Source organism: Rhinolophus hipposideros (genome assembly GCF_964194185.1).
Source record: "Rhinolophus hipposideros genome assembly, chromosome: 16".
Classification (NCBI taxonomy): domain Eukaryota; kingdom Metazoa; phylum Chordata; class Mammalia; order Chiroptera; family Rhinolophidae; genus Rhinolophus; species Rhinolophus hipposideros.
In genome coordinates, this window is record NC_138062.1 from 39816608 (window position 1) to 39842650 (window position 26043).

General features: G+C 51.6%; 2 protein-coding genes across 2 annotated transcripts in view; one reads left to right on the forward strand and one right to left on the reverse strand.

The window, feature by feature from the left end:
* Window positions 1–390: 390 nt before the first annotated feature.
* Window positions 391–25517, reverse strand: LOC308509315 (complement C3-like; the record flags this gene model as incomplete). The annotated part of the gene is made up of 41 exons (XM_081077230.1): window positions 391–523; window positions 948–1083; window positions 1192–1281; window positions 1369–1455; window positions 1754–1843; window positions 2302–2407; window positions 2630–2716; window positions 3015–3102; window positions 4092–4137; window positions 5570–5660; window positions 6586–6645; window positions 7781–7939; window positions 8103–8272; window positions 9113–9266; window positions 9428–9523; window positions 12418–12586; window positions 12827–12902; window positions 14138–14341; window positions 14510–14596; window positions 14751–14802; window positions 15477–15683; window positions 16087–16226; window positions 16326–16414; window positions 16722–16833; window positions 17006–17203; window positions 18579–18656; window positions 19704–19833; window positions 20077–20235; window positions 20533–20742; window positions 20953–21162; window positions 21243–21383; window positions 22060–22175; window positions 22443–22563; window positions 22662–22764; window positions 23603–23690; window positions 23923–24005; window positions 24085–24173; window positions 24271–24341; window positions 24461–24635; window positions 25097–25304; window positions 25447–25517. The coding sequence occupies 41 exons, from the start codon at window positions 25515–25517 to the stop codon at window positions 391–393; spliced, it is 4980 nt and encodes a 1659-aa protein (XP_080933356.1).
* The window catches only part of COL5A3 (collagen type V alpha 3 chain), a 74379-nt gene continuing 53120 nt past the window's right edge, over window positions 4785–26043 (forward strand). The window contains exon 1 of the mRNA XM_081077226.1: window positions 4785–4961. The gene's annotated coding sequence lies outside the window, so the exon portion shown is untranslated. The remainder of the gene's footprint in view (window positions 4962–26043) is intronic.

The following is a 26043-nucleotide window of genomic DNA, read 5'->3' on the forward strand; positions in this document are numbered from 1 at the left end:
GGAGTGGATCTATTTTAGATATGTTATTAAAGCAAATATCTTTGAGGAAGTGACACTTAAACACCTTCTCTGAATAACAGAAGGGTTCAAGCCATGCAGATATCTGGAGGAAGGGTGTACCTGGTAGAGAGCACCGTGAGTGCAAAGGCCCTGAGGTGGGAGTCCGCTTGGATGTTGAAAGGACACAATAGAGGCCAGTGTGATGGGAATGGAGTAGGAGAGAGAGGGAGGAGACAATGCCAGGGCAGGTTGTGCAGGCCCCACTCAACGCTGAACAGGAACAAATGCCCAGAGCTTGGGTATGACATTCCATGTTCTTTATTTGGGGTTACGCCCAGTGGCCAGGGCCTGCTTGGAGATAACCCTGAGAGCAGCAGAGGTCGCAGAGTCTCAGGACTCGCAGCCATGGGTGCTCATGTATTCCGAAAATCCTTCCAGCTGGCCCAGCAATTCTTTCTTTCCCACATCTCCATTCTCTGGCCAATGCATGAGGAACGTCTCCTTGCCCAGGACATAGGTGTAACTGTGGAACAGAGATGACAGGAGGGTGAGGAGAGCCTGGTGCCCCTAGAGGTGTGGAGACCTCCCTGCCTTGCCCCTCTGCCCTGCTTGGCAGCGTTCCAGAGTCTCAGCCTATGTCCTCTCCACAGGGCCATCTTGGGGTCCCCCAGCCTCTAGCCCATTCATCAGGGGATTAGAAAAGTCCCCTTTCCTCTGACTCTACTGCCCACTGCTAGAAAACCAAATCTACATCGACAGCGTCTCTGCGTGGATGGTGTTCCCTGGACTTGTGCAGTGTACAAGCCTGCACCTCCATTCAGGGCAGCCTTGAAACCCCACACTCCTGCTGACAGGTGCAGTAGCGATTCTGACACCAAGGGCTGGGCCAGGGGGAGGCAAGGGGGCCCAGGCCTGCGTCCCAGGCGCAGCAGGAGGCCCCCACGCACTCAGATTTGACTCTCCACAGGTCTGATGTCTGGCCCATGATGAGGTATGTCTCCTGTTCTTGCAGCTCCAGGGAGTCGTGGCAGGTGGCATGGGAGACGAATTTCTTCATGGTGAGCGGCGTGGCGGAGTCCGTGCCTGGAGGAGAGAAGACCCAATGTGTGAGCTGGCACACGCCTGACCCTCCCCCCACATCGCCCCCCCCAGGGTAGGGCCCCACCGCCTTCTCTGCCCCCTGGGACATACCACTCTTGATGATGGCTTGGAGCTGCATGTTGTAGTAGACATAAGGGTTGGAGGCAGAGGCCTCCACAGCCTCCAGTTTGGCCTTGTACACTGGGGAGAGGTGGGCAGGAGGGCATCGTGTTGGCATCTGACCAGCGCGCGGGCCTTTTCCTGCCTACTGCCTCACCTGACACTCACCAAAGTCCACACCTGCCTCACAGGCCTCCGCCTGGAGCTCCTCCTGCTTCAGCCGGTTGCTGGCTTTCCTCGGGGTAGGGCACAGTTCTGGAGGGTGAGAGTGGCAGGTGCTCTGGCTGCATTGGGGAGGGGCCTTCTGCCCCTCCGACCTCCATCCAGCCCCAGGTCTCTGGGTCTGGCCTTTCTCCAACTTCGCCTGTGCCTGAGTGTATGTGTGTCACTCTCTACCTCTGGATCTCCTTTTCTCTGTCTCTCTTTGTCTCTGTCTTCTAACTCGCTGTCTCTCTCTCTGCCTAAACTCAGCCCAGACAGCACTCAGGAAGTGACAGAGGGCTCCGGTACTCCCAACCTGGCAGCCCAGGCTCTCGTGTCCCCATGCCCTCACCCTCGGCGCATCTGCAGACGTCTTTGTGGCAGATTTTCCGCAGGTCGGATCGCTCTGTGGGCAGGTTGTAGAAGGAGCTGCACCTCCGGGCTGAGAGACGGGGAACATGCCTGGGTTTGGCTAGAGCCTGCGTTCCTGGGGGCTGGGGGCGCGCCTGGCTCCGCTCCCAGAACTGTCTGACCCCCTCACCCCCCGCAGGCCGCAGGCCACGCCCCGCAGGCCCCTTCCTGCCTGGCCCGTCCCTGCCATCCCTCAATAGGCCCTCCCCTTTGAAGACCCGCCCCTTCCCCCCCCAGCCCATCCCCAGCAGGCCATACCCTTCCCCCCCCACTTCCAGGCTTCCCCACCACTTTGACCACCCCATCACCACTCCCAATTAGGTTCCTTCCAGCACATTTTTTGCCCCCCCCATGCCCAGGCCCCTCTCAACCGCGCTCTATTTCCCCTTCTTGCACCTGCCCCTCATCCCTCCCACCTGGCCCAGTCCTTAGCAGGCCTCTTGCCCTCGAGGCCTCTTCCCCTTACACCCCCAGGCCTCCCCTGCTCACAAGGCTCATAGTAGTCATAGACCGTGACCTGGGCGGCCTGCAAGAACTCCGCGTGCAGCATCCTGTGGACCCGGAAGCCCAGAACCGTGTCTTCCTTGTGGGAGAGCTAGGGGAGAGAGTTCTGTCTGAGGTGACCAGGGCCACTGACCATAGGGCGATTTCCCCAGGGCCTTGCTCATAACGACTGACCATGTGGCCTTGACTACTGAGGTTCTGACCTCAGATGGCATTGCTCTCTGGCAACATCACCCAAGAGAACCTCACAGACCTTGGGTTCTCTGCCCACCGAGCTGCCCACAGGACTCTGGTGGACATCCGACCTTCCTACCTTCTCCAGGTAGAGGACAACGGTGCTGTCACTGGAGCTCGTCTTGGTCTCGTACTGGAAAGCGTACATCTCCACGTCGCTTGTGAGCTGGAGTACAGGGTGAGGATGGCAGGTCAGCTGGTGCCCCCCAGGCTCACAGCCCTAGGAGCTCCAATCAGTGTGAAGTAACTCTCAGAACTCTCAGCCTTTGTCCAATCAGCTTCAGTGCTGGGGAAACTGAGGCACAATCAGGGCAAGGATTTGACTAAGGTCAGGCAGGAAGACAACCAGAAGTGACCGGGGCACTAACAAAGGGTAGATGCTGAGCTCTGCCCACACTGGGAGTATGGGATGTTGCCAGGGCACTTTGCCCTGCTCAGCAGTGGGCAGGTGGGACCTACATTACCTGTTTGAGGTCATCTTGGTTGGGGTAGAAGCCAGTGAGCAGGGAAACCTCCATGATGGTCATTGTGGCCTCTCGATCACCCTGGAATCTGGGGATTTCACAGCTCCAGTCTCTTCCTCTTGCCTCTCCCCCCACGCTCCCACTGCCATCATTTTTTGCCTGGAAGAGTGCAGTAGCCTCTTCCTGGGTCTCCCCATCACTCCTCTGCCCCCAACAGTATACAACTTTAACAAACAGCAATCTGATATGTCACCTCCTTGCTTAACAACTTTTATTAAATGCCTCTCAGCCTTCAACTTCACCTCCTCCCACCCCAGCCTCCATGTGATTGCTCTCAAGTGTCAGTCTCTCTCTTGCCACGGGGCCTTTGCACATGCTGTTCTCTCAGCCTGGAATCCTCATTCCTTCCTCTTTGCCCTGAAACATCCTTTTATCTTTGCAATCTCAGCTGATACATCACCCCCTCTGGTAAGCCTTTTCGGGTCCACACACCGGATCATTCTCTAATTTGCCTTCCTGTAGCTCCTTTCCCACATTTAATCACAGTTGTCACTTTACATTGATTCTGGGTGATTATTTGGTTATCGTCTGTCTTCCCTGATAAGGTGTGAGCTCCACCAGGCAGGGAAGGGTGCCCCAGCTCCTAGAACAGAGCCTGACACCAAGTTGGCAGATCTGGAGAGATCTGGGAGCAGATCTGGGAGATGGCATTTTCAAAACAGAGCAGGACTGGGTTGGGGGCTGGGATGTCTGCAGACAATGAGGATGGGAGAGAGCTGCGGGGCTTGGAGCCAGCGCTGGGCATCTGGGGTGTGTTACCGTGATCGAGCCCGCCATCCCGGGACATAGCAGAATGGAGGCAGGATGGTCGACAAGCACAAGAGGGCAGGGTAGGGAGCAGAATAGGAGACAGACAGCCGAAGGCAGGATGGGAGGTAGAATAAGGGGGCAGGCATGGGAAGGCAGGCCTAGCTTGTTCCCACCCTCCACTCAGCACACAGGGAGAGCTGCTAAGGAGTCTGGATACCAGGAAGTGGGTCCTTCCTCCCGCCTAGCCCAAGATCCTGGTGCTCTGACCTTGTTTCCATCCGGAGTTGGAAGGTCTCTTCCCCCTTTTTATTTTCTGCAGAGAGAAGGCAGTAGTTTAGAGGCCGGGTAACATAGCCTCTGGAGCTAGCGTCCTGCGTTCAAATCCTGACTCTGTGGTGTGACTGAGCAAGTTGCTTAACCTCTCTATGATTCGGTTCTGTAATCTGTACATAGGGATCACGGTATTCCCAACCCAGCAGAGTTGTTATAAGGATTAAGTGAGTTAATACAAATAAATCTTTTAACACGGCACCTAACCAGTGCTTTATACCTGTCAGTTATTATTATTACATATTAAGAAATGGGGCCCAAACGAAAGCCTCGGTCACTTTTAATCCCTAAAAGTCCTGGGACTGGTGAGGCTTGCTTTCCCTACCCCCACAGTGAGCTCCCAATGGCAGTGTCCTCTCTCATCCTTCTTGGTCCCCCAGACTGTGAACTCTAAGAATCCCACCATGTCTGCCCACGTCCATAGCCCCACCGTAGTCCAGCCCTCATCGTCTCTTGTTGGACCAGTGCAGCCTCTCCTCTGGGTCTCCCAGCTCCCGCCCTTGCCCTCTGCAGCATATTTGCCCTCCAGCCACCAGAGGGAGCCTGCGCGACGCTGTGCTAGGTCCCATCCCTCCTCTGCTCAGAACTCTCTGTGGCCCCACTTCACTCCGAGCAAAACTGAGTCCTCACTGTAGCCCGCAAGTCTCTGCACCATCTGTCTCCGTCACCTCTCCAACTTTCTCCTAAAACTCTACCCCTTGCCTGGAACGTTTTCCCCTCAGATCCTTCACGGCTCACTCTCTCACTCCTTTCATGACTCAGCTCAAACGCCACCTCCTCGGAGAGCTTCCCCTGGATCTCCTCCAAGTTTGTATCATTTTTTTCCCTGCTTTATTTTTTTATGGTACTTATCATCACCTGCTATTGTGCTACATATTTATTTTTTATAATGTAGAGTCTTTTATGTTGTAAATAAATAATAGTAGAGGTATAATACCGGGGTGCCAAAAACTGTATACAAGCGGACACTTTGGCCAACGTTGCTCAAGCAGTCGTTGGCCGTAATCAGAAGTGTCTGGACGCTGAAGGGAACCACTCTGAGCCCCTCTTGTCATTGCAGAAGTCAGACGTGACTTGTATTCATCTTTTGTTTTCAGTGTATATTGAGTATTACAATTTTAATAGTTTTTTCCTTTCTTAAAATGTGTCTACATTTTTTGGCACCCTCTGTACATGCTTATGATTATATTATTGCTTGTCTCTCCCTAATACAATGTAGGCTCCAGGAGAGAGAAGAGAGGATATTTTTCTTGTTTATGTCTCTAAATAAGAGGGTCAGGAAGCGGGGCATGGCACATAGTAAATGCTCAATAATTATTTGTTGAATGGCTAACTAAAGCAACAAATGTGCTTATTGAATGGTAACTAAAATAAAATAATGAGAAAGGCTTGGGCATTGCTGGGTCCAGGCACACCTTCCAGGGTACTGTGGAGAGTCGCATTCAGGCGATACAGGCTGCAGGTGTCCTCCCAGGACTCTAGGGACCTGTGGTACATGGTCAGGATCTGCCAGGAAAGATAAGGTATCAGAGCCCATCCGCACTCACTCCCTTTTCTCCTCAATCCAGTCCTTCCCTACCCAGGTTTCTGCCCCTGTGGGAAATTCATAGCAAAGTCTGCCCCCTCCCCCAATCCCTGAGTGCCCTAGTCAGAAAACCCTATAGAGGCTACACCAGCTCTGTGTAATAGAACCTTCCACAATAATGGCAATTGTCTCTATGTGCCCTGTCCGTATTGCAGCCACCAGCCACATGTGGCTATCAGGCACTTGAAATGTGGGTAGTGTGACTGAGGAACTGAATTATAAATTTTACTTAATTTTAATGAATTTAAATTTAACTGAGTCTCAAGAAGTGTGACATGCCCAAGGCCACACAACAACACCAGCAATTCAACCATGACTCCATTGCCAGAAACATGAGAACAGGCTGCCTTAAATTTGGTGAACAACAGGGCTGTCCTCCTGAGCCACAGGGCCTGGGGCTTGAAGATGTACTGGATTTACTGGCTCAGATATTGGGGGTAGGTGAAATTAGCCTCTGGATGTTGGGAGACACTCTGGAGGGAGAATCTTCCCTTGTGGGCCAAGGAAGGAGACCTCTCTCAGGAACTCAGCAGGGAGGGGCAGAGAGGCCCAACAACCTCTGGCCTTTACTTTCTCTGACTCTTAACTCAGCAGGTGAAAACCTTTCTGATCCTCTATTTTCCCACTTGTTGCATGGACTCCATATTTTTACCAACTTCCCAGGGTGAGGGTTGAAGTGTCTTTAGTTTGGCTTTAGAAAACAGTAATGCTCTAAATGGTAGCTATTTTTTTTTTTTTTTTGCTGATTTCTATCTTGTCTTGGAGTCCAGACTTGCCTCTATTCCCACCAACTACGGGGACCCTGGGCTCCAGCTAAGGAACACAAGGATGGGACCCCTGACCTACCGAGATGGTGCCTCTCCCACTGCCGCTGGCTGTGATCTCTAGGTCGTCTTTAGCAGAAAACTGAAGGGAAGGGGAAGGAGGATTTGAGGCATAGAAAGCAGCAAAACATGGCTCAAATGCAGTGGGGGTAGGGAGGAAAGATGGTTTTACTTTTCCTTCCTGATAGAGCATTTGCGGTGCCTACTCTACCACAAATCAACTACAACTTCTGACTCAGGCTGTGTCCTAATGTATATCTCTGATCTGTCCACTTGGCAGTGTCTACAAAGTTCCCCACGCGTGGAGCCCCCACAAGACCCTTATCCTGGGCGTCTCTATATCTACTCTTGTTCCCCTCACATATTCTTCCCTCATGAGCCAGAGTAAAATGTTACAAATTCACATCCAATCACACCACCCCTGCTTAAACTTTATTGCTGTTCTTGGAACACTCGTGCCTTAAGGCATTTGCACCAGCTGTTTCCTCTGCCTAGATATCCACAAGGCTTACTCCTTTCTTTCCTTAACATCTTTGCTCAAATGTCATCTTGGTAAGAGCTTCCCTGCCCATCCTACTATCTGAAATTGCAAGTCTTTGATGTCCCCACCCCACTTCCTGTTAATTTGCCCCCATAGCACTTGCCACCATTTGATACACTACATATTTTACTCATTCACACGTCTTTATTGTCTGTCTTCCCACCAAACTACAAAATTCTACAGGGACAGGGATTTTTTTTGGTCTTCTTCATGGTCATATTCCTAGCACCTAGAACAGTGTCCAGTACACAGTAAGTGTTCAATTAAGATTCATCAGATGATTGAAGGTAAATGTCACCTCCTCCATGGAGTAAGATCATGGAGATTACTTTACTCCCCACACCCAGGTTATTTTCCTCTTTACACACATTTCTTTCCCCTGTGTTCAGAAAGATTAAAATAGAATGTATTTATTGTCATACCTTCTTTCTAGACTGTAAGTTCTGTGAGAGCAGGGACCACAGACCTTTCATAATGTATCCCCAATGCCCAGGAGAATGCTTAGCACACAGTAGGCGCTCAGGAAATGTTTGTGCAACAAATGAATCAACACAGCGGCAGTATAACCAGTGGTGTGAGATAATCTTGAGGAAGGAGATTGGCAGGCGCGTGATTCTTGGCCTCATCTGCAATGTCACGTCTGTGTGGACTTCCCGTCTACCCTTCCACACCTTACCTTTGCTGACCGCAGCTGGTAAGCGTTGTTCTGATTGATGAGCCACTCCATGTTCAAGGCTCTCTTGGGGGCACTGATCTGGACGCGGAGGTCCTGGACACTGTCAAAGGGGACAGCTTCGCGGAAGCGGATGAGGGCCTCAATGGCCACCACCGTGGTCTGGGTGTTGGGATGGGGATCTTTGATCAGCACCACAGACAGCGCCCCGGGAGCCCGCGGTAGCGACTCAGCACCACGGACAGCTCCTTCGGGCGGGCCGTCCGCGGCAGCACTTCGGCGTCCCTCCCCCGCCCCAGCCCCCACCTCCCCAGCCCCGGGTCACCTGCGTGGACCTGAAGCCTCCTCCCAGCTCCCGCTTCTCCAGCAGCCACTTGGCGATGGCGTGTGTCTCATTATGCCGACCCAGCTTCAGTTTCTGCATCAGCGCGTAGGCGGTGGCCTCAATGGTGTACAGGGACTTCCTGTCTCTGCGTGTCCGCCAGTGGTCTCTGTCTAGAAGATGCATGTCCACCTTGTCGCCCAGATCTGGGCCCGCCTAAACTAAACTGGCCCTCTCCTTGGGTCATCTGGATCAATTTTTCTCATCTGCTATTTTATCCAGCACGTACATTATGTGAACCTCTTTGAGGAGGCATATGGACATTGTTTTTTCGGAATCACTCTAAGAGACAGACGATTTAAAGATGGGGAAACTGAGTTTCAAAGAAGCTCCTTGGGGGTCCCTCCAATCCTACAGAAAACAAGTTCATCTAACTCTACTCCTTGACTTGGGGAATGGAGAGGATGGAATAGGGCACTCGGGGGTGAGATAGGGCAGGCCACGGGAGGCAGACCCTTCCCAGTTACCCACGTTTAATGACCTTCTTTCCATCCTTGACCACTCCAAGAACCTTCCCACTTCCGCGTGTTTGCACGTGCCGTTCCCTTAGCTTGGAATATCCTTGGCCTTTCACAGAGGTAGGCCTTCTCATCTTTTATTGCAGCTGGAGGTCCCCTTTTCACAGAGGCTGTCCCAGACCTCCAAGCCATACTCCTCTCCCCTGCTCATCTCTCCCACCCACTTTGTATGTTTCATATCAGCATTTATCTCACTTAGTAATTCTCTATTAATTTGTTTGTCTTCTGTCTGCCTCCCCCAGGGACGGTGAGAACTTCTAGGGCAGAGACCATATTAGACTTCTAGGGGTCTGAGCTCAAGGGTTGGCACACCATAAGTGCTTAAACATGCTGGGTGATGAGTCATGTTACTGGATTTCGGATCATGCAATCTCCCTCCCCCACCCCCGTGACTGTGGTTAACACACAGTTGCTTAAGAAATGGCCCCCACCCACTAGGGCTGGCAAAGCTGTCAAGGCGGTCGTTGGCTCGGGGGCTCCCGGTGAGGGCCAGAGCATAGGAGACTATGGCTATGGCAAAGGTTGTTTGAATGTCGGGGAGGCGTCTCTCCAGGAAATCACGGGCTCTCTCCATGCTGGCAATCAAATCCTAGAGAGTCAGAGAAAGGAGGCTAGAGAGAGGTGTTCAGAGGAAAGGCGTCTGGGAGTTAGAAGAGAGAGATGAACTGAGAGGGCCATGAGGGTGGGGCAGATCCCTGAGTGCAGGGGGTATGGCGCCCTGCAAATCCTGCCCTCTTCTTTGGGTCCTACCGGTATCTCCTGGCTGCATAACTCCTTCCCCTCATCCAGGGCGATCAGAACAAGAGCTGTGAGGGATTCGTCTGCCTCGGAGCTTCTGTAGCCACCCTGTGGATGCAGAACCACACCCATGATCCCCTTAGCATTTTGGAGACACCTTCCCTAACCTCTCCTGTTTGACCTTGGAAAGCTCCCAGGTGCTCAGCTCTAAGCTGGATGATGCTAAAAGCAGGATGGAGAGAGAGAGAGAGAGCGAGAGAGAGAGAGAGAGCGAGAGCGAGAGCGAGAGAGAGAGAGAGAGAGAGAGAGAGAGAGAGAGGAGATGCCATCTTGATATCTGTGTGTGTGGGTACTGCCTTACTAACAAGAGCTAACAGCCATGGAGGGTGCTGTGCTAAGATCTCTATGCCATTTCAGAGCATTCTTGCAGTATTTCCATGTAACTGGAGCTAGGGAAACTGAGGGTCAGAGAGGCAAAGTCTTTCCATTGTTAGTAAATGACTGACTTAGGGTTCAAACTCCTCTTTAGTCTCCTAGCTTCTACCCTCAACTCCTGTACTGAGTTGAATGGTGTCCTCCCGAAATTCGTGTCCACCCAGAACCTTAGAATGTGATTTTATTTGGAAATAGTCTTTGCAGATGTAATTAGTTAAGAAGAGGTCATACTGACTTGAGGTGGTCCCTATACCTAATGACTAGTGTTCTTATAAGAAGGCCATACGGAGACACACAGAAGGAAAAACGCATGTGAAGATGGAGGCAGAGATTGGAGTGATGCAGCTACACGCCAAGTAACGCCAAGTATTTCTAGGATCCACAAGGTAGAAGAGGCAAGGAAGGATTCTTCTCTAGAGCCGGCCAAAGGAGTATGGCCCTGCTGACACCTTGGTTTTGGACTTCTGACCTTTAGAACTATGAGAGAATAAAGAAAATTCTATTGTTTTTAAGACACCCAGTTTGTGGTACTTTGTTACAACAGCCTAGGAAACTAATACACCCCCCACAGTCTTTTCTTCTGACAGTGGCCACTGAAGCCTGTGGACTGTTGAATCAGGTTATGTCCCTCCGCTGCTCAGAACCCTCCATGGCTCCCACCTCACTCAGAGGAAAAGCTCAAGTCTTTCCTGCAGCGCACAAGGCCCTGCGTGCTCTGTTCCAACACCTCCCTGTCCTTACCTCCTCCCCCTGCCCACTCTGTCCAGCCACACTGGTCTCCTCACTGTTCCTCAAATGTATTGGGCACAGTCCAGTCTCAGGGCCTTTGCACATGCTGCTCCGTATGCTTGGAAGACCCTTTGCCTAGTTAGTCACATGACTTGCTCCCTCATCTCCTCCTATCTTTGTACAAAAATCATCTCTTCATGAAACCTTTCAAAATTATACCCTCATCACATCGATTCCCCCTTTTCCTGCATGTTGCTCCATGTCACTTCTAACATGCCACGTCAATTATGTCTACATTTCGCTTATTGCTTGTCTACTCCTAAAATGCCCACCCCACAAGGACAGGGATTTTCATCTGTATTGTTGGCCCGGGATCCTCAGCACTTAGAGTGCCTGGCACAAATGTTTGTTGGTAGAAAGAAACTCAGATCTGTGAGCTTGTGAAACCTGTGTTTGTAACCCCTCTCAGTATCACCTTCCAGTAAACGTCAGGCTCTTACTCACACAGACCTCTGGGTTCCTTAAGCCCTCACTTTCTCTGAGGGTGCAATCTGTGTTTGCTTGTTTCCTTCATTCCTCTAGAGTGTTATTCAGCAAACACTTGCCAACTACAATGACCTAGACTCGCTTCCCTTCCTGGAAGGGTTCACAGCATAGAAAAAGCAAACCCTGAAAAGACTTTCAAATCCTCCCTGAGGCCCCCCAAGGCTCTGTAGTCTTCAGGACCTGACGTCTTTCCTCCCTCTCATGCCTTAGGATGGACCACTCTCTCCTCCATCTTTGGGCTCTGGTGACAGTGCTCTCTTTTCTTTCTCCTCAAACATGATAGAGCCTCAGGCCTTTTGCATATGCTGTTCCTTTTGCCTGGAGATCTCTTCCCATTCTTACCCCTCCAACTCCTATTCCTCTTCAAGTTGCTGCTTTATTGTCACTTCGTTTTGCAGGCTTCCCCTGACACCTCCAGGGCCAGGCATGACCCCTATTACTCTTTCCTGGTATTTATCTCCCATGGAACATGGCCAGTTTTGATTTAAACAATCACTCTCTCCAATTATTTAGTGAACTTCTGCCTCCCCCCATCCCCAGCTTGTGAGTTCTACAAAGTAGGGGCTGTAAATTTCTTGTTTACTGCTATGTCTCCCCTCTGCCTAGCACAGGCCTGATACACATGTTTGTTGAATGAATAAATGAATAATGTGATAGATGAAATGATACTGACAGAGACAGGGCTGGTATTCAGGGGAGACTTCCTGGAGGAGGTGGTGTCTGAGCTAAAGAGAAATCTAAAGAGAAAATATAATTTGGCTGGGTGAAGAAAAAAGGGATGGGGTGTAGGTATTCCATGCAGAGAGAGCAACACAAGCAAAGACACGGAGGTGAGTCTGAGGGACCTGTGAACAGGGAGTAGTAAGGGGTGAGGCTTGGGAGGAGATACAGAAGAGAGGGATACAGTAGAGAGACATTGTTGTTGGCAACTGTGAGCCATGGAAGGTGTTTGAGCAGGAGAGACCTCCCATGCTGTTTGAAAGCTGTTTTTGGAGCCCGGCATGTTGGTTGGCAGGTGGAGTGGACTCATGCCCAGTGAGAGAAGGGACAGGATGCTTGACTTTTCGAAGTGAGGGTGAGGGAGAGCTGGGGTTCCAGATGAACCCAGCCTCCCCCACATTGTAACAGAATACAGCATGGTCCAGAGCAGGGGGAGGTGATGCTGGGTACCAGGTCCTGGCTCTTTCCTTTTCTCATTCTACCCAAGAACAGGGCAGGGGCCTGCAATCCCCTGATACTGTACCGAGCCCTGGGTTTTGTTTGAACAGCCCAACCAGGGGGGCTGTGGGCACCTGCATGGACGCCATGATCACAGGCCCCTTCTCCAAGAAGTGTCCGTCCTCCGCCTGCCTGTCGGTGATGATCCACCGGGCAATGGCACAGAGAGAGTGCCGGTCAATCACACTGACGGTCATGATGGGGTAGGCCAGACTGAAAACTCGGAACACGTAGCTCGTGAGCCTGTAGGGAGGGCAACGCGGTGGGTGATTATTGGGAATGGCAGCCAAGGCGGCTCTAAGCTAGGGGCTGCACACTACACAGACACCTACCAGGGCCACGGGGCTCCAGACTGACAGCTAGTAGCATGGACGCCGCTGCCTGGGGCTGCCCGCCCCCACACCCCGCAGCACGGAGGCTGTGGGGTCAGCAAGCCCCAGGCTGGCCCCTGGGCTTGCTCTAGGCCAGCGTCCTTGTTCTTACCAGGTGCTTCCCGGGTTCCCCTTGTGGATGTGGTAGGTGCCATCTGTGCTGCGATGGGTCAGCATCCGGGTGTATCCTGGGGAAACAGTGGAGGAGGTCTTGCAGGGAGGATGGATGTTGGGGTGTAGCTGGGAAGGCGGGGTCAGTTATCAGGTATAACCTCGGGGGGCAGGGTGTGAGTGAGATTTGGGGGTGCAGCCCATGTACATGCAACCTGGAGGAGGGGACTTGCCCAGGTATATAGAGAGGGAGCTGCAGGGCCTAGGTGTAAACAAAGGTTACAGCCAGGGATGACGGGGGGGGGGGGCAGTGCACAGTGGCATCGGGGAGGAACCTGGGAAACCACCCCATCTGGGGCAGGCTGAGACTGGGAGTCGCTACTCAGAGAGCTCAGGGAAAGTGGGCACCCTAAGGCGCCACTTGGGGGTCTTTTTGGGGGTCTGTTTTTGCTGCAAACTAGGGTGTCAGCATGTCTGTGTAGCCTGGAGGAGGCTGCTCCTGGGCGCTGTCTGGGAGGACACCGCTCGGGTATGTTCTGAGCATTGCTGGTTGAGTGGTACCTGAAGGTTACCTGGAGGTTTAATACTCGGGTGTAACATCAACGGTGACAGTGTCTGCGTGTTACCTGGGGGTTACTGTTGAGAGCACCCGCATGGACAGTTGGTGTCTAGGACTAACCAGGAAGAGGGGTCAGTGGCCTAATTAACTTGCGGGTCTCTGTGTGGCTGTAACCAGAGGTGTTCGTCTCTGGCTGTTACATGGAGGTTTGGCTGTAACCTGGAGAGGTGTCAGCATTCAGGTGTAACCCAGAGGGAGGCCACCACCTGGGATTATTCTACCTCCTCAGGTTGTTCTGAGGACTCTGGAGTTTTCTGCTTGGAGGTTCCCTGGGGGTGACCCAGGACCTGGCACTGACTGGGTATAACCTGGGACAGTGTCTGAATATAAGATAACCTGGGGGATTGCTTCTTTGGGGTAAACCAGTGTGTCTCTCGTCAGACTGTATCCTGGGAGGGGGGGTCCAGGTGAAGGAGTAACGTGGGAGGTCACTGTTTGGGGTCACCTGGGGGACTTGCTATCATGTTGTCAACTGGAAAAGGAGTCAGAGTTCAAGAGTCATTGAAGGGTCACCTGGAGATGACTATTCGGGGGTTACTGTTTGGGGATCACATGGGGGTTGGTATCAGGTTGTCACCTGGGATGTGAGTCAGGGTTTGGGTGTTATTGTCTGGGAGGGTCCCATGGGGGCCTCCTCTAACGCTGGGGGTGCCCCAGGCACCCTCGTCGAGGTCCCGGGGGAATGGCACTCACCGCTGACAATGTTCTTCATCACCTGGTCCCTGTGCTCGACCCCGACCTTGCCCCATTGGCCCGTGGTGTCCAAATAGCGGGTCAGGATGATCACGGGTGTCAGACTGCTCAGCGTCTGCTCAGGGCAGCCTGTTGGGAGCCTCAGCAGCTCATGCGTTTCTCTGGGTGTCAGGCTGCCCAGGATTGTCTCCCCAAGTATGTCACCTGTCAGGCGGGCAAGGTCACCTCGGGAATGGCCTAAGCCACCATAGCCGCCGGTCATCCCACATGGGCACTGCCAGGTCCTGCTGCCACTGTGCCCAGGCAGGTCCCGGAGAAGCCAGCGCCCCCTCCACCTTCCGCCCCCCCAGGAGCCTGTTCTGCCCTCAGCACCTTGGACGCTGATGAACACTTCTGCCTCTGTATCGGGCACCTTGTTCCAAACATTCTGTCTTGGCAGCACCTCCACTTGGGACCGACCTGTGATAAGCAGGCCGGGGGCTGAGGAGGTCAGAGGGCACAGAGCCTGCAAGGAGCTCGGACTGCCCACCTGGCCAGACCCCCTCCTTTTAACCCCTTCCTCTGCCCTGGCTTGTCCCCAGGATCCCACATGCTCCCTTTAGACCTCACAAACCTTGGGGGTTCAGGACGATGCTATGAAATATTTTTTCTATTTGCCCTCCTGCCTGTGAAATACAATGAGGAAGCAAGTTAAAAATAACAAAACAACACTGGCAATAATGACAATTGCAATGACACTAAGAGGAAACATTGCTTAGCCAGTAAGATCAGACTCTCGAGCCCTGATACTCGTATACCTGGGTTCAGATCTCAGCTCTTCTGCTTCCTATCTGTGTGACCTTGGACAAATTACTTTATCTCTCTGTGCCTCACTTTTCTCATTTGTCAAAAGAGTAATAGTTCCTACCTCAGGTTGTTCTGAGGGCTCAATGAGTTAATATTTTTAAAGTACTACTATATCATAAGAGCTAAGCATGTGTTTGTTAAGAAAAGAAAGTCTTATTGATGGGTTACACACAGTTGTGCGCAATTGTCACAGCTGTCTATTTGTAGGTATGCTGATTATCCCTACTCTGCAAATGAGGAAATGGCGGCCCAGAGAAGTTAAGTGAGTTGCCCAAGGTCACACAGCAGAGACAAGATTTGAACCCAGGCCTGACTCCAAAGTTGCAAAGTGGGAGCTCTGTGATTGAACTTTCAGATCCATTCTCTCACCTCTCTTCCATCTAGGAGGCCACCTGCCCTGGGCCCACCTGCCCCTCCTGTGGTCCCACAGCCTGGGGCCCAGGGAACGCCCCACTGTCTGCACTGACAGCAAGGCAGAGGGGATGTCCATTACCTGGACCAGGAGCGTCTTCTTCACGTGATCCTGCACCCCGTAGCCCACGACCTTGACCTCCACATCCACTTTGCCTGCCACAAGTGGGAGAAGCACAAAGGGCACCATCTTGGTTGAGGTGGCAGGCACGACCACCACCTGGCGGGATGGGGCTCCTGGCTTTGATGCGCTGCACAGCGGCTCCTTGTAGGGGAACTCCACGCGGACCTGGGGCAGAGTTGGCAGGTGGGGGGTCCTGAAGCATTGGGGGCCCAGGACCCTGGACTCATAGTCCCCTCTGTCCTGACCCTGAAACCTGAGCAGGTGATAGCATAGCATACTGATTGACAGCAAAGACACTGCCTGGGTTCAAACCCCGTCTGCTACTTACGTGCTGTGTGATCTCAGGAAAGCCCTTTAACCTCTCTGTGCCTCACTCTCCTCATCTCTAAAGAACAATAATAGCACCCATCTGCTGAGGTTATTGTGAGGTTTCAATAAGAAAATACCTTAGAAGTTTTTCAAAAGGGCCACCACTTTTCCGGCCTTTTTGAATAATGACACACCCCATCCCCTTTATAAAGCACACTGACAGATGTTTTGGCAGGAAAGGGAGGGCTGGCGGCTTCACCTTGACCTGGTGGTTCCTGAAATTGTACAGCACCGCTTGGATCTGGACTTGCTCATTCCTGATCACAGAGAAGGGCAGCTTAATATCCACAAAGAATGATTTCCTAACGGTCAGCTCAAAGGAGTCTGAGACACAGAGACCTAGAACCAGGAGACCATGTTGGAGTTCAGCAGAATCCCACTGTCCTGCACCCCGCTGGACGTTTTCCTGTCCTCTCGGCATTGGGCTTGTGGGGTCACCTTGTCCAGCCTTGAGACTGACGGCCACAAACTGCCATGTGGTCATGGAATCTGGCAGGTTCACAAGAATGTTGTAGTGTGAGATGCTCCTGGAAGTGGCGGGGCGGGGAAGGGTGTCAGTGAGGTGGTGCTGTCTGGACAGACCCTCTGTCCAGGGCTATGATCACTATGGAGGGCTCAGTGGGTCACCTCATAAGAGGCAGCGTCACGAGAGGGTCATCGTTTTGGGGGAACTGGGATCTGTATTGCCATCCAGGGAAGTGCCTATCATGGGACTCTGCTCAATCGTGGGAGTAGAGCTCAATGTCATCACTGAGGGCATTGTCTGTGATGGACGTCCACTGATGCGTGGAAGGGCCAGGGACCAGAGGCTGGCATGGGTGGGGGTGTTCCTACCCCGATTCACTTTTTGGCAGAGTAAATTTCCTCCAGAGCCAACTTTCAGGGAACAAGGTCCGGACAGGCAGGTCCTCCAGAAAGATGTCTTCAAAGTCCTCGTCATCATCCGCTGCAGGGAGGGGGTGTGGGGCGGCGTCTCCCTTGGCTGGCTCAGCAGCCTCCTCAGAGGGGTCCTCCCACCTCGTTCCCCTATGGCCCATATCACCCCTTGACCTGTCCCATGGCTCCCTTCCCAACCTCTCAACCCCCCAGTCCTGTGCTTCCTGCCGTGGTCCCCTCACTTGTCCCCAGAAGCAGCTGTTCTTCCCGGGCCTCCCGAGTCAGGGCCTCAGATAGATGGCAGCAGCTCAGGAAAGCAGTGACACAAGTTGGCCCATAGCGGACATGCTGGGTCCTCTCCTCACAGGACAGTCCCACTGGGCTCTCCCGGAGTCCAGCCTCACAGCACTTTCGCTCCAGCTCTGTCTCGAACTTGTTCACTGTGGGCCAAAGTTAGAGGGATGAAGAGGGACTGGGTAAGACCTGAGGAAGTGTGGCGCCGACCACTTCAAAACCATGTCTGCTTGGCCTCTAGTTAGCCATAACTCTGGCAGATACTGGTCCTCGCACTTTGCCTGTATCTGAGTTCTGATGAAGAAGTTGAACAACAGAGAGGTCTATTCACTGGCCCAGGGTCACACAGCTTACAAGTGGCAGAGGTGGGACTAGAACCCATGCTAATGTTGCTTCTCCTTCCCTCCTCCACCCCTCCTCATTCTCCTTTTTCACAGGGATTGGTAATGCCACGTTTATTTATAAAAGATGCCATTTTGACTCCCAATTTTCATTATGTATTTTTAAGAAATGAAAACAGAACTTGTTGCAAAGCATGATGTCAAGCTGAATGCTTCTAAATTAGCAAACTGAAAGAATGCACTTAAAGATAAAATGATCACAATTTAAAAACCTTATTGTCCACCATACACCACAGTTGGAACATCTATAGTTAAATAATGTGACTGATCATTACCATAAACAAAACAACAGTTCATATTATAAACCTCCCCAAAAAGGTTAGCATGATTTTTGATACTGTAATTAGAGTTTTACCTTGAATTTTATTAGATTTCATTTATTTTCCTTTTATTTAGATCCAACAAGTCATTAGTGTTGCTCAAAGAGACTGGAAAATCTAATATTCATAAGAAAGCATGTTTCTAACACCACAATCGTTCTCCTAGAACCTCAGGATCAGAGCTAGATATTATCCAATGGCACTCAGCACCCATTTCTCCTTTTGTTTACATTCCGTCCAGTATCACAGAAGCCTGACATCTAAAAACTACATTTCCCAGACTCTTCCTACTACAGTTCTGGATGCAATTAGATTCTGCCCCCAAGATGCTCTTGTGTGAGATTTGGAAGGTGGAAGAGAAGCAGAGACCATTGTCCCCGCAGCAGTGGTAGCTGATGTGTGAGCCCCAATCTATGTGTAGGTTTTTAAAAAATTAGTTTCAGGTATACAAAACAGCATAAGGAATATAGTGAATAATATTGTAATAACTATGTACAGTGTCAGTTGGATAATAGACTCTATGTGTGTTTTTTTAATCGGAAAGATTGCATGTTCCACTATCTACCCACTAGCCTCATGAGATTCCTTGCATTGCAAGAACTACAGTGGGGAGTTCCACCAAGCAGCCTTCCAACTTCCACTCCTACAGCCCGCCAAATGATTTTGAAAGCACCAAACTCCGATAATTAAATCCCTCCCATCCTGCTTGAAAACCTAGTGATTTCAGTTTTCTGTCCCAAGCCCTGATGAATACAGTAGGTTAGGAAGCCAAGAGGGGTACGTCCAGCTTTAGCCCTGACCTGCATTCCTCTTGGTCTCCAGTCTTTTCAGGGAGCGGCGGCGGCGGCTGGGAGGGGGGCTCTGAGGGCAGTGCCAGTCTGGGGGTCAGAGGGAAGAATGAGGACAATTGTCAAGATCACTAGAAATATCTTTGATGGTATTTATTGGGTGCTTACTGTATGCCCAGTGCTTTAGGTGCATCGCCTCATTTTTTTCCTTTTTTTTTTTAAAAGAGAGCGCAGCTCACAGTGGCCCATGTAGGGATTGAACTGGCAACCTTGGTGTTATTAGCACCACGCTCTAACCAACTGAGCTAACCGACCACCCCATGAATCACCTCATTTTCATTCCACAGGTTCCTCATATTCAAAATTCACCACTTAAAAGCTATGAGGTCTTCAGCAAGTCACTAACCTCTCTGGACATTTACTTTCCCCAGCTGTGTAAAATGAGTATAACCATAGTTCTATCAATGAGATCGTGCATATAGAAGTACTTAGCACAGGGTCTAGCTTGCAGTAAATAGAAACTGTTATTAATATCACTATTTATAGCTGAAAGTTGTCTCCTCCTGTCATCTGTGGCAACTAAACCCTCACCTTTCTATATCACTCAGAACGAAGACTACATTTCCCAGCTTCCCTTGCACCTAGGAGGGGTCATGCGACTGTGTAATGGCCAAGGGCATGTGAAAAAAGTGTCCTCTCCTTCCCTTCTAGACTTCATCCTGATGCTTGGAATGAGGTCCTGATGAGGTGCTATCTTGGAATACAGCAGAGCACCAAACTAGAAGGAGACTGAGTCCCAGAATGATCTTTGGACTGTTACTGAGAGAGACATGAAGTTTTATCTTATTTAAGCTACTGTTAATTTGTATCTCCGATACACATAACCAAACCTGTTTCTTAACTAACAGACAGTTAGTTTCTTGTATTATTACCCCAATTTTATGGACAGAGAAATTGAGACTCAGGGAGGAAATGTGACTGGCTCATGGTAAGTGTCAGGGTCCTGGATTTTAGTCCATCTGTTTGATGCCAAATCCCATGGTTTTCAACCATTAGACGCCAATGGTTCTTAACTATTATACAGCATTGCCTCTGTCCTTGACTGCCACCTGCCCCCCTCCCATCCCCTGCCTGTACCTGAGCTTGCCAGGGTGTCCATCCCTGTGCTCATCTTCAGATCCAATCCAGCATCCTTGAACACAGCAAGATTGTCTTTTCCACTGCCCGCTGTGCAGCCAATGTCATGCTCCTCCACCACATCCCAGACCTGGGAGTCAAGAGAGGAACCTAGATATTGAGCCTATATGGCCCCATCCAGGAAAAGTGCAATATTGCACTGTAATTGCTGGCTCCCATTTATTGAGCCCGTACCACATGCCAATCTCTATGCTGTGCACTAGCTCCTTGAATCTTTGCAACCATCAATGTTGCCCATTTTACAGCTGAAGAAGGTGAAGTTCCAGCTAGAATGTCTAGGCAACCTTTCGACCCCAAACCTACATGCTCTTACCTTCTTCTGTGTAAGCTTATGTTTGCTGTTCAAGACATAGACAGCCTTGTCCACAGCCACCAGCCCCACCGTGGCCTCTGCATCACCTGTCACCTTCACTTCCACCTGGCTGTTGGGCTCCAAAGAAGCAAAGTGTTCATTCTTTAAGCCAACCTTCAGCTGAGCTAGGAAAAAGAGAGATGTCAGAAAAGGGGGCTAATAGGCTACCGAGGGGCTCCCCAAAGTCCACTTTCAGGTTCACGTTATTATTGCTCTACTGAAGCATTACAGAACTCCACCAGGCCAATCCCAACTGCATACATTTACTTGCTTTTGCTCTAACTCCAAGTTGAGCTTTTAAGGCCACATCTCTTCCTCTTACACTCACGGGTCCCTAGACTGGGAGCCCTGGAAGTTGGACAGACCTTCTTCCAAATTTTACGATGGTGATGTGCAACTTGAAGGAGTTTGGCTCACCGTTCTCATGCATTTGTCATTCACATCGATCCATATGGAATCGGCTACCAGTTCAGGGTCCTGGCCTGTTCCCCTGGGCAGTAAATAAAAGGCCAGGACGCGGAAAGAGGGCAGCATCTCTGAAGTCACATCAATAGTGGTTGACGTGTAGACACTTCCTTGACTTTTTAACTGATGTTTGGCACACACGATCTGACCCTTACTCAGGACCTTAGAGACAAGGGAAGCCAAGGATGAGAAAGTTAGGATCAGCCCAAAAAGGGAGTTCAGAGTCCCTTTGCTTCAGCCCGTTGGCCTGAGCTCATCCCAGATGGTTCCCACTTTCACATCATTGTTCATAGTTTCTCCAACCCAGCTAGCCAAGATTGTTCTAGAGAAAGGATTCCTTGACTCAAATCCTGGTTGTAGTCTCTCTCTCACCAGGATGGTGAAGTGAGTGATATGCTCCTTGGTTTCAGGGTTCTGATGCCTTGTGTTGAGGCTCAGATGGATGTTGTTGCCAACTTCTATGCCTAACGTCTTCATCTCAATGTGCAGGAAGTTCCCTGACCCATTCTGAGTTGAGTAAGGCCAAGCCGTCATCTTGGCAGATGCCTGCTCCTCTGGTTGGAGAGCCTCATCAGTTTCCACCTGGGGAGAGTGAGGGGCAAGTAACTCCCATTCCTTCCAGCTCATACAACCCCATCATCCCTGCCCTGTAAGGTTGGTACCAGGATAGGGAGCTGCTCCATATTTGCGTCTGTGTTGATGGTCAGAGTGGCCACCCCACTGGCCAAGGTGTACACTTTGTGGTTTTGGCAGCGGACGAGGACTCTGGAGGCTGGGGACCCATCAGGATTTGAGACAAAGACCTGGGGTGAAATGTGGGGTGAGATGAAGGACAGGCTTGGGAGTGGACTGGCATGAAAGGTGGGAACTGGGAATGCAATCTTGATAGGACTGCCTTGTACAGCTGTGTAAGTTGTGTACTGGACAACACCAGAAATACCATTCATATTAGAGTCTTTATGAATGGCACCCCCTAGAGTTTTGCAGTGCACAACCACATGTGGTAGACCTGGGTGGGTGTTGGTGTGCCCAAGGGATGGGGGTGGGCTGGAATTGGGGATGGAGAAGGTAGTTGAAGGCATGGAGGGCTTGGGTAAAACTCAGAGTTTGGGTAAAACTCAGAGATTGGTACCAAAGAGTGGCTGTAGCTTTCCTAATGCCCATCAAACATCTCTAAGTCAACCCAAATGAATGTCTGACAAAACAGCATGCTTGCAAGTGTAGCCTCAAGATAAAAAACCCTAAGTACTACATTCTAGCCTGACTGTGACTCCTAAGCCCCGATAGAGATATTCTGGAGCCAACAATGTGCTTTGGGGAGACATGGCTTAAGACTTGAGGGAACCTTGGGATTGGTCTGAGGGGCATGATAGATGAGTTATCAGGGGCAGATGAGACCCATATGGGTTTTTATTTCCTGGGAGATCTTTTTGGGGGTGGGGCCCTGAGTCCCTAGGCAGAATGAACCCAGACCCTGACCTTAAAATGGAAGGGCATTCCTGGCTTGAAATACTGGGGTGTCCTTATGAACTTGATGTTGTATGGGCTCCGGACGATCTTCACCCCCGAGGTCTCGGCCTGGACCATCTCACCCCCTGTAGAGACAGTGGGATGATGAGGTTGTCAGAGGAGGTTCAATGTCTTGGGAAAGTGGTGGGGCTGCTGGTATGGGAGGCCCATCTTGGTGAAGATAGGGAAAGACAATAACACAATTTCAACTCCTGCCAGCCCTACAAGTGTTTTCCCATTTCTCTGATGAGAAAACTGAGGCAGGAGGTGGCCCAAGGTTACATAGACAGAATGTATGGACTGGGAAAGAACAGTGTCCTGACCTCAACCAGGGGTTTGGGTGAAAGTGGCACCTGAGGAGAACACGGTGACATTGACAAAGATTGAGGCCCCAATGAAGTCTTCTTCTGGGCCTTGGAATGCAGCCATCAGTGTGTCCTTCTGAAGGGAGATGTGACCCTGGCCTTTAGACATCTGCTCTTGGGGCAAGAGAAAGGAAAGGATATGGTTTTCTGGGGAAGTGGAAGAGGGTTGGGGGAGGGGAGGCTGGGGAGTAGTCCAGACTTGGTCACCTCCACCCTCTGCAGGGAGCTTTGAATGGGTATCCGACGGGAATCCAGCTTCACTCCAAAGATGGCCAGGGCATGTCCGTCCACTGGCTTGTTGAATATATACCTGGAGGATAAAGGGTCACTCTGCTGTCTCTGAAGCACCCACACAACCTCATGAGGCGGTAGAGGTGGCCTGTATGATCTCACAGGGCTGCAACATTGACTAGAAAACTTTGGGAAGGGCAGAGGTGGCTCCTGGAAACATAGACGATTTCATTGCTGACGAACAAAATCCTGGGAGGTGGTAAATATGTCGTGTAAAGCCTTGTTGGGTTGTAGGTGGCCTGTGCGGCCTCATGAGATGGTAGAGGTATCTTGTACAACCATGTGGAGCCACATAAAAGTCTGAACAACCTATGGGGTGGCAGAGGTGGCCTGCGCAGCATCATAGAGCTGCAGGAATGATCTGTGTAACGTTAAGAAGTGACAGAGATGGTCCTCACAGCCTTAGGTAGACAACATGGCCTGCACAACCTCATAGAGCTGTGGAGACGGTCTACAAATCCCATAAGGCAGCAAACGTGGCATTTGCAATTCCATAGAACTGTAAAGATGGTCTGAATAACCTCACAAGATGCCAAAGGTGCCCGTGCAACCTTGGGACCTTCAGAAACGGTCCAAACCAGGAGATGTGGTACATCTCATGTGTTTACCATTCGGTAAGCAAGGTGGCCTGTACAACCCCAGAAACCCGAAGGGGTGGTCTGCACAACCTCACCGGTGGCAGACGTGGCCCTATACAATCTCATGGGACAATGTAGGTGGCCAAGAATATCTGATGGGTGGCAGAGAGTGCCTCTACTACACCCTAGGTGCTACAGAAGTGGCCCCCTTCTCTCTACCCTTTAGTTTCTCGGTGTCTTTGGTCCTCTGGCCAGGCTGGGAGGGGGAAGGGGACTCACAAAGCCTGGATGTCCACACCCAGAGCTTCATCGCTGAGGTAGAAGAAAGTCTTGTTTGGGCTCAGCCGGACCTCAAAAGATGGGAGCACTGGGTGGAGTAAGGGCAGTAGACCTCAGCATTTCACCATTCCCCCTCCTCCCCTTGCTGTCCCACTTCGTCCCTGGTGACGCTGGCAAACCCCAAGGGCTGGAACACACAGTCCTGTTCACCAGTTCCCAGCTCGGGCCCCGGCACACAGTTGTGCCATGAGATCTCCTTTCCATTTTCAGCCCAGTTTCTGACGTGTTCCTCCTCGCCCTCCCTGCCACACCCTGCTCACCATACTCCTTCACGTCAAAGGCTGCCTTGAACTTCTGCTTGGCTGCAGAGCGATAACTGGCCTCGATGCTCCAGGTCCCAAGACTAAGGCACAGAAAGTTAGGAGAGATGGAGACTGAGGAGACCCTCCCGCCCTCCTTCCCTAGGGCTTCCAGCAGGGCACCTGATGAGCTCTGGGAGGTGAAAGGAGTTGGCGAAGAAACCTCCCTGGGCCACCAGATCCTGGCTGATCACAGTGATCCCTTCTGGGTTCTGTGGGGACAGGGGGTGGGTGATTCATACGCACAGGCCTTCAGCACATGCTCTCACCCCAATGTCCAGGATCCACCCTCCCATCAGGAGAGGCCACCTTGATTTCCAAAGTGAATGTCCTGGTCACAGGATCCATCTTGTGGTTCACAGTGAACACCCGGTATTGAACTGGAGGAGGAGGGAAGACACTAAGCGTTGGATAGAGTTTGGAAGAGGGTGTAGTCATGAGGGTCTTGGGCAGTGGGAGAGCCTGGGGTGAGAGTCACCAAGTGCCACAGAGGCTGTACCCAAGTGCTCAGGGGTATAGATGGTTTTGTCTGTCTGGATGAAGATGTAGCCCGCATGGGGAGCCACCAGCACCATCTTCTCCATGAACGAGGAGGCCGAGGTTGGTGTCCAGGTTGCCCGGATGATGATGTACTGCTGTCCCGGTTGTGGGGGGTATACCAGACTTTCAGGAATCTGGGAAGAGATGCGCATGCTCCTCAGGCCCCGCCGGGGTCCCCATGCCTGGAGGCAAAGCCTGGGCCAGATCTTGGGAGAAGCAATTGGGTGGGCGCCCTCTGGCTCTGCCTTTGGGAGCGAGGTCACCGTGTAAGGCTGTGCAGTTTGCTCTTGCACGAGGACATCCAGCCAAGGCTGGGATGCAATCCAGGCCATTCTCGGTTTCCCAAGCCACCAGCAGAGGACGCCTTTTATTAATTCGCACAGAGGCATCATATGGGTTAATCATGGCCCTTCTTGGAGCCCAGACTCGGGACTTTTGATTTCTAAATGGACAGGACGTAAGGAGCAGCAAATATAGCCAAGCCCTGAGTCTATTCCCGCGTCTCTTGTGGGAAGTCCCTCTACCGTCTGTCCCTCTCCAGCCTTGCTGCTGGCCCAGAGCCTCCCAGAACCACCCATCCTGGCCTGTCACCTACCACCACAGATGCCTGGTTCATAAAGTGGTTTTCTGATGAGAGAATGAGCTGGTTCTCAGCCACCACCGTCTTCTTCATGGGGAAGTCCCACACAGTGAGGTTCACTTTGAGGGTTCCGATGAGGGGCTGCTCGGAGTCTGAGTGAGCCTGTACGAGGATGGTCTCAGGGCTGCCGACGCGCACGACTCGGGGGGTCACCAGGATGTACCTGCCAGTGGACAAATACAGAGGCACACAGGGACTCTTGTGGGGGAGGCAACAGCAGAGACACATGGGGTCCTGTGCAGGGAGTCATCAAGACCACAGATATGCAGGCAGCCGGCCCAGTCCCCTCGGTTTCCCAGACTCACAATGGCTCAGCCTGGGTGAGGTGGATCCCCCAAAGGAGCAGAATCAAGCCCGGGGGACAGTGCATGTCCATGGCGGTGGGAAGATGACGCAAGGCCACCGGCCACAGATGTCTGTCCTCTTGTCCGCCCCAGCTCTGGTCTGTTTGCGTTGGCCTGTCCTGGCTGAGTTAATATCTAAACGGATGGGGGGAGGGAATCTCCATAAATCCAATGGGGGCGGGGAGGCTGTTTTCCCCTTCTCAACCAAACCTCCATTGGGAGGCTAGGGACAGTTAAGGGTTCCAGCTCCCCTGCTGAGGGCCAGAGTGGTAGAGGGGTTGTCTTTTCCATGAACCATGGAGTCCTAACCTGAAGCCCTCCCTTCACCCAGCAAGGAGCCTAGGTCATGTGGGTCGGGGCACTGGACTTTGGGATTGGTGGGGATTGACTGGAAGGGGCTGGAGGAAACAGGATTGTCCCTACCTCTGTCCTTGAAAAACTGGCGAGGTTTCTGGTGGAGCTGCTCAAATGAGAGCGGTGCAGGCATTATGTGTTCATTTCCCAATCACCGGCCCGAGCACTCATATGGCATTTAGCCGGCTGGTCCCAGGATTACTA